Source organism: Humulus lupulus, chromosome X (assembly GCF_963169125.1).
Source record: "Humulus lupulus chromosome X, drHumLupu1.1, whole genome shotgun sequence".
Taxonomy (NCBI): domain Eukaryota; kingdom Viridiplantae; phylum Streptophyta; class Magnoliopsida; order Rosales; family Cannabaceae; genus Humulus; species Humulus lupulus.
This window is the reverse complement of record NC_084802.1, coordinates 17,946,200-17,954,060: the sequence shown is the minus strand read 5'-3', so window position 1 is coordinate 17,954,060 and position 7,861 is coordinate 17,946,200. Positions and strand designations below refer to the sequence as shown.

General features: G+C 33.2%; 2 protein-coding genes across 2 annotated transcripts; one reads left to right on the top strand and one right to left on the bottom strand.

Annotated features, from left to right (window-relative positions):
* Positions 1–2,431: 2,431 nt before the first annotated feature.
* LOC133805235 (pathogen-related protein-like) lies at positions 2,432–3,793 on the top strand. The gene is made up of 4 exons (XM_062243358.1): positions 2,432–2,636; positions 2,729–2,861; positions 2,944–3,245; positions 3,445–3,793. Exons 1-4 carry the CDS (start codon positions 2,499–2,501, stop codon positions 3,589–3,591), a joined length of 720 nt encoding a protein of 239 aa, XP_062099342.1. The 5' UTR covers positions 2,432–2,498; the 3' UTR covers positions 3,592–3,793.
* Positions 3,794–4,608: 815 nt separating this feature from the next.
* On the bottom strand, positions 4,609–6,969 carry LOC133805233 (uncharacterized protein C57A10.07). The gene is made up of 3 exons (XM_062243357.1): positions 5,913–6,969; positions 5,561–5,685; positions 4,609–5,232 (listed from the first exon to the last, which is right to left on the bottom strand). Exons 1-3 carry the CDS (start codon positions 6,505–6,507, stop codon positions 4,912–4,914), a joined length of 1,041 nt encoding a protein of 346 aa, XP_062099341.1. The 5' UTR covers positions 6,508–6,969; the 3' UTR covers positions 4,609–4,911.
* Between the last annotated feature and the right edge of the window lie 892 nt (positions 6,970–7,861).

Here is a 7,861-nt window from a genome sequence, read left to right as displayed (position 1 = left end):
TAGAGGAGAAATGTTCTCTTCAAATCAAACTTCTTTATTAACGCTGGCAGAAGCCGATGCATTTCTTATACCTCTCTTCTTAATCAATGTCACACATAGAGGAATGAGCTTCTCTACATATTTTGATGCTAACCCAATGAATGCACTCACATGCCTATCATTTTTTATAACGGTAGGTTTGACGGATTGTGATATGCATGTGTACGAGACCTCAATTTTCAAGTCATGCACACATTTATCCACTTCAAGCTCATCGTGCAGAATGTCAAGCAGTTGCTCATACGTGACACCCTTCTCCACGGGAAAAACTTGATTTTCAGCATTCCTGAAAATCCAATCCCTATTTTCGAGTTCCCAAACACCATTGAATGCAGCAAATACGGAAACAATCGAATCTGCAACAAAAAAACAAAAAAAAGGTCAAAAAATCAAACAACAACATAAAATAGCAAAATGTCGATTTCTATCGAGGTCAAACTATCACACTATCGAGGTCAACCCATCGATTCCAATCGAGTCCTATCGAGGCAATACTACATAATTAAGTTTTATGCCTCTATCGAGGCTCATCGAGGCATATCGAGGTAGCCATTTCCCCTTATGTGAGGATGTTATCGAGACCCATCGAGTCTCATCGAGGGATATCGAGGTAGCCATTTCCCCTTATGTGAGGATGTTATCGAGACCCGTCGAGGCTCATCGAGGCATATCGAGGTAGCCATTACCCCTTATGTGAGGATGCTATCGAGACCCATCGAGGCTCATCGAGGCATATCGAGGTATACAAATAATATAATACATGAGGATTTATCGAGGTCCATCGAGGACTATCGAGTCCTATCGAGGCAGACAAAAAACCCAGAAAAAAACCAAGAAATGAATGAAAATTCATTCCGACAGTGAAAAATTACAATAAAACATTAAGGCATACACAAATCTGTTCGAAATAGCAAAAGCAATGTTGATAAACAAGTTTCCTCACTACATATAACAAATATATACTTACCTATACGATTTTGATCCGAAATCTAAAATGAAGTCATTGCCTTGAAATGGTTCACAACTTGCCGAAATAAGCTCGAAAAATTGTATAGATTAAGCTGCCTTTTTTTTTTTTTTGTACAAGAGCTTGAGAGATTGAGAGGGAAAACGTGAGAGATCGAGAGGAAGAAGACAATGGGAGAAAAATAGGAAAATTTTATGATAGGGGCATTATTGGTAATCCAAAGAATACTAGAATAAAAATATGAGGTTTTTTTCGGTTGGTATAATTTTATTATGTAATGTCACTTAATGCATTAAAAGTCAAATTTCCCTTTTCAAATAATTTGATTTTCTTATGGTACTTTTTTTCTAGTATATTATGTATATAATTTCTAAGAAAGAAATTATTTGATCCAACGTAGATTCGTCCTCGATCAGATAGCATTGCTCATTTCTTAGAAAATAGAAATATAGTTGAAAAAGTCCTAGTTGAAATTTCAAAAGCAAAGTCGTGAGAGATATTTTCTCTTCAAAATTTGTAAATTCTTGGCTTATTTGCATTATATCATGTTGTAATCAACAGCATAACATAATTGACTATTTAGGACACGTGGATGGTATCAATTTGAAATATGTTGACTAATCGTAATGTGTTTTGTTTTACATATTTTAGTACACTTTTATATGGTATCCAATTTAGCTTCAAAATAAAAGGAATAACTTTTCAAATTTTCTTATAACACATATATGAAACATGATATTTATTTAGTCCTAATAAAGGGTTAGTTTCTTCATCATGCCCATACACTATTTTCCCGAGTTTAACACCAAAATAAAAAATAAAATTCACAATTTTAAGCAGCAAAAACTCCTCACTAGTTCAGGGACCGCTAACGCAATTTATTATTATTATTATTACACATGCGAAAAATCAAATTTTTTAGTATCAAAAAAAAAAAAATAGTTTTTGGGACATGTTTAGAAATGCATAAAAAAATATTTGAGCAAATGATAACTTTCCTAAATAAAATGTTTCTTTCAGAGATATTCAATTAATCATGCATACTTTCATTTGTTATTAACTAATGTTTCTTTCAGAGATATTCAATTAATCATGCATACTTTCATTTGTTATTAACTCAAGTCAAAATTTAAGCGTTGAACTCTTAGCAGTTCAAAATATTTTAAACCATAACATGGACCGCTATAATATATTATCTTAAAACTCTGAAAAACCAAACACAAAGAATTCTTTTTCTTGAGTTTTTATTGCTATATATCCCGATTCTCTGTCCTAATACAGTTCCCCACCTCCACAAAATAAATAAATAAATAAAGAAATATTGACTAAAACTTATGGAGACCACAAATACGTCATGGTTATAATCATCAGTGTATAGGTGACTTGGTCAATTTCCTTTTGGGTCCTATAAGAACTCTATCCACAGAAGTTGAAAGTCACAATTAAAACTGCTAAAAAATCTTATAAGCTCTTGACACTAAGATTAGCTAAGATGGCATCTTGTGAAGTTAAAGAAGACAAGTACCGTACATATATCTATGGAGAAGCAGAGAAAAACACCAAATGGAGGTATGGAGGCCCACCCAACTATGATGTTGTGAACAAGCTCTTTGAAGAAGGCAGAACTAAGGTACTACATAAATACATTTTAAATCTATTTTGGGACTTATAAGCTGTTCAAGTATCTATAGTGATCATTAAAATTATATGTAAATGTGGTAGATATGGCCAACAGGGTCACTTGAAGAGAAAGTGCAAAACCTTGTGAAGACATGGGAAATGGAGATGTTCCACAAGACAAACTTTGAGGACTATAAAACTGTTGACCGTAACAAGTATACTCTCAGCTTAAATGGTAATTAAAATGTCATTATTGTTCGAATAAGTTCACGTTTATGTCAAATGTCATATGTTTTAAAAGGAGATTGGAATTATAGGAAGAAAAGCTTTGACTTTAGAAGAGAAGCGTAAGCTTGGGGGAGGCTACAACAGCTTCATGCAGACTTCCTTACCAGAAAATTTGCGGTGCTACAACCCGGCAGAAGAAACAGCAGATTCTTCTCACATAGCTTTCACAACTGCCTTTCCTCGAGGATTTGCAGTGGAAGTTCTTCATGTCTACTCTGGTCCACCAGTGATTGTTTACAAGTTCCGCCACTGGGGCTATATGGAAGGCCCTTTCAAAGGTCATGCCCCTACTGGAGAAGTCGTTGAACTCTTTGGCATGTCCATTTTTGAGGTATTTCCTGCTATCCCTTTTCTCAGTTTATCAGTTATATTGTTTAAAGTATAGTGAATAATATTGAATCCGATCAGCTGAGTTGGACATGGTTAGCATGATAATGTTATGTGACATTACAAATATGCACATCATTTAAGTTTTTCTAGGCATGGGACACTTACAAATCAAATGAGTTCCTTGCTGTCTGATATTGCAGCTAGATGAACAAGAGAAAATTGTGAAAGTGGAGTTCTTTCTTGATCGTGGAGAACTACTTGGAGGTCTTTTAAAGGGTTCAACCTCAGATGGTAGTACCTCTGAAGATGGAGCTTCAACTTGTCCCTTTATGAAGAAAACTGGGTAGTGTTTTCAGTCAACTGAAACAATCTGCTGAAAGGAAATCAAGCTATTAAGCTTATATTCTGTGTGTGAAATAATAAGCCTTGCCACATAAGGCAATTAGGCATACCAAGTACTTCAATTTCATCTATCGAGTTAGACAGTAGCATTTTATCTGGGACTCTGTACTTTCCATCAATAAATCAAGTCAGCTACAATTTATACAAGGGAAATTTCATGATATATGCAATAATAACTTAGTGAAATCTTTTAATATGCCACCATAAGTTACTATTTCAAATATATAACAATTTCAATTTTTTAGACAAAAATACCCATAATATTTAAATACTCATTTTTTCTTTCAATCCAAACTTTCTCTCTCTAATATCTCTTATTCTCTCACTTTCTCTAACATTCTAATCTTGTAGATCTCGAAAAAATACCAAAATTAAAAAATAAAATCATCTGAAACCGACATTTGAGTGAAAAAATCTGAATCTACAAAGTTTTCGACAAATTTCAGTGCAGAGCATCGAAATTGCATCGAAAAAGCATCCTTTTGGATAAAAATCAAGTTTTCATGATTAAATCGAAACATCATCGATGTACCATCGATTTTGCATCGAAATATCATCGATTTGGCATCGAAACACCATCGATTTTGCATCGGAAAGTCATCGTTTTGGCAAAAAAAAAAAAGTTTTCATGATTGCATCGCAACAACATCGAAATACCATCAATTTTGCATCGAAATACCATCGATTTTGCATCGAAATGCCATCGATTTTGCATCGAAACATCATTGATGTACCATCAAAACACCATCGATTTTGCATCGAAACACCATCGATTTTGCATTGAAATACCATCGATTTTGTACAGAAACATCATCGATGTACTATCGATTTTGCATCGAAACACCATCGATTTTGCATCGAAACAACATCGATTTTACATAGAAAAAACATAGTTTTGGATAAAAATCAAATTTTCATGATTGCATCGAAACATCATCGATGTACCATTATTAATGTACATCTTAGAGGTGCTTGAATTTCAAATTTAATATGACACAGCAGCATTATTAATGTACATAAGAATAACAGGTTACATAGCGCAACATTCTGTGTCTGTATATGATTTACACAAAAGTGAATTACCATACCCCAGCCTTTCATAGTGCCATAACAGTCAAATAATTCTTGTGGTTTTGGTATATGATACATCTAACCAATGTTTCTAATTCCTTCTACATTTAAAGATTTGAACCCAAATAAGTAATCCAAAACTCCCAAACTATTGTTTTTGTTAAGGTTGTTAAGGATCAAAGGTAAGTAAAATTTTACTGAGTCCATGGGAGGGAGGCTGGATAAGGATCTGTTCCACAGTATCTGAAAAGACCTTCAATCTCAGGACAACCGTTAGGATAAGGGATTGTTCTGTGAAAAGGATCGCGTCCTAATTTCTTGTGAAGAAGTGAACCTCGACACCCATAAGGGTCTTCTTTGAACTGAGTCCGCACCAGAGCCTCGCCTTTCTCAGCAGCTTCTCTTGCGGATGAAGTAGCTGGGGTGCCCAAGAAGAAAAACCTAGATTCTGGAAAGCCTAATGCAGATCGATGCAGTTGTGAAAATCTCTCAGCCTTAAAATCATAGCTTACCACCTGGTAACAGAATTATCGGTATTAAGCTAAGAAAAAAAAACAAAGAAAACCCAAAAGTTGCAATGTCTCAGGTTGCAACCTAGTTACTGTACTATTGACTCCTACAACTGCACTAAGATTCCAAACACGCTACTATATTACATTTAGACTCTCCAAATGCCAGCCTCCACTCTATCTTGATATTTGTAATATGAGATATGTCAAAACTAATTAAAACTGGGAATAACTTGATCATCAAAACAAGTTTTTAAGAACATCCATAATGAGGCACGCTTGCAGAATAAACAAAAAAGGATACAAGAGAATGTTTTGAATAAATTGAACTCACTGTTATATTTTGAGGGTATGTGCCTGTTAGTTCTCGGAACCGGCACACACTAAAGAGAAGATTTTCAAAGCTGTCCCTTGCATGCTCTTCGGTCAGTGCCCTTTGTTTAATATATTCTCCTTTACCTAAGAATTATCAAGACAAAGAATTTACATAAGCAAATGACAGGTGGACTAATTTGGCACCATAAAAACTCAACTTCATAGTCCTACAATTAAACAGCAGAAAATGTCCAGTGTGTTCACTCAACATGTCATTAACATATAAAGCACATAATACCACCATTCAAAAATGAACTCAACTCAAAAAGCATGTCAAAACACGGTTAAGAAAAGCAATAACAGTAACTCACCAAACCATCCTTTTGATTCAGCAATAGCCCAATAACTCTGTGCCTCACTCCTTGGACCAGCATCTTTCCTAGTTTCTCCACCACTAAACAGAAGTAAAGCATTGTCATCTTTGGCTGCAAGTTTAATTCCCCCTTCTATATGAGCTAGAAAAGTAGCAGCTTGACCTGGATTCTTCTGATAAGGCTCCAAAAACCAAGAATTCTCCTCATCAACTTTTCCACAGCCATTGCTCGTATAAATCGAATGCCCAGCAACCATTACTAAATTTTGGAGCTTGGGAAATGGATACTTATGTGGTTCCACATTATAACTTTGATAACCACTCATCAACTTGTAACGGCTCTCATACAGAGATAAAACTAAGAAAACTGAGACTCCAAGGGACAAAGAGATGAGAAAACATAACAAGGGGTGCAGCTTGAAATAATAATGCAGGCGGTTTCGAATCGATTTGATCATTCTTGCGGGATGTAAAGGTGAACTTTTATACTTGCGGACTCTTTTGATGGTTCCAGATTCTAGATCAAAATCACCTCTTGGGTATGCACTGAAAGACTTAGGACTTCCAGAAGACCCAAATGAATAATTGCTCATTCTACAACAAATTTAGCCAATGTTTCGAAAAATGAAAGAAAAACAAACATACCCAGATAACGATTTACACAAACAGATAAGTGGGAATCATGAAACTTCTGACCCAATGTTGAAAAACAAATATCAGCCAATTCCCATATCAGAGAAAGCGTATAAGGGAACAAAATTTTGGCAGATTGGTAAGAGAAGTTAAAATCATATCTAGAGGAGTTAATTCATATCTAGTGTAGATTAATATAAAGAAAAGAAAAAGAAAGATCTAAGTTTAGTCCAAGAAGAAACATCGAGATCTGAAGCAAAGTTCATGGATTTACCGATTAGCAAGAATTAAAATTCGAAAAGGCAATGAAGAGTACATCAGAATAGTTTCTCGGAGGTTTCTCGGAAATATTCCCACGACCACGAGATTCTTTCTCTCTCAGGAATCCATGATTTTGTCATTTGGAGATTATTTATTGGTTTTACTTTTTTTTTTTCATTTCTAATGCCGTAGACTATCCGAAGCACGTTTGGTATTTCTCTCGCTGCTTTTTTCATGTATTCTATTTTCCTAATGAAGTTACAACAATATAATATTTTTCTAATTGTGTCTCTACAATATGGTATTTTTCTAAAAGAATTTCCGAATTATGGTATTTTTTGAAGCGTACTACATTTTGGTTTGGTTGCTATTTTTCTGAGATTTTTTCAAAAATAAAAATATGTTTGGTAATTATTTTTGTTTTTTGTTTTTAAAAACAAAAAATAATAAATGTGTTTGATAACTTTTATTTTTATTTTTTGTTTAACAATATGAGGTGTTGATTTGAAGAAGAGAAAAAAAAAGTAAAAAACAATTTAAAAAATTTTTGAAAATTAAAATTTTAAAAAATAATAAATAAAAATAGAGTTATCAAACACATTTTATGTTTAATTGTCAAATTTTTAATTAATTAAATAAAAAACTATTTTTTTAAGTGTTACCAAATGTAACCATAAATTCTCAATTTGTGTAATTTTTGCTTGAATTATTTTTAAAAAAAAAATCATATTTTATATAATTGTTTTCACTTTTAAAATTCTCATTTTCTCCTAATATATACTTTCTAAAAGTTACTACTATATATATAGAAAAATAATTCTACATATATACATGCATGTACAATAGAATTCTCTATATAAAACTAATCTTTATTTTATTATAAAAATATTTGGTCTTAATTTGGGCTAGTTATAAATATAAATAACTTTTAAATTGTAATAAGTTAGCAATTTTTTAACTCCTATATTAAGAAAATATACATCTATATAGTAATAATTATATGTACAACAAAATGATTTTCCTGGCCCTAATCACCATTTATGAGGTTAATTA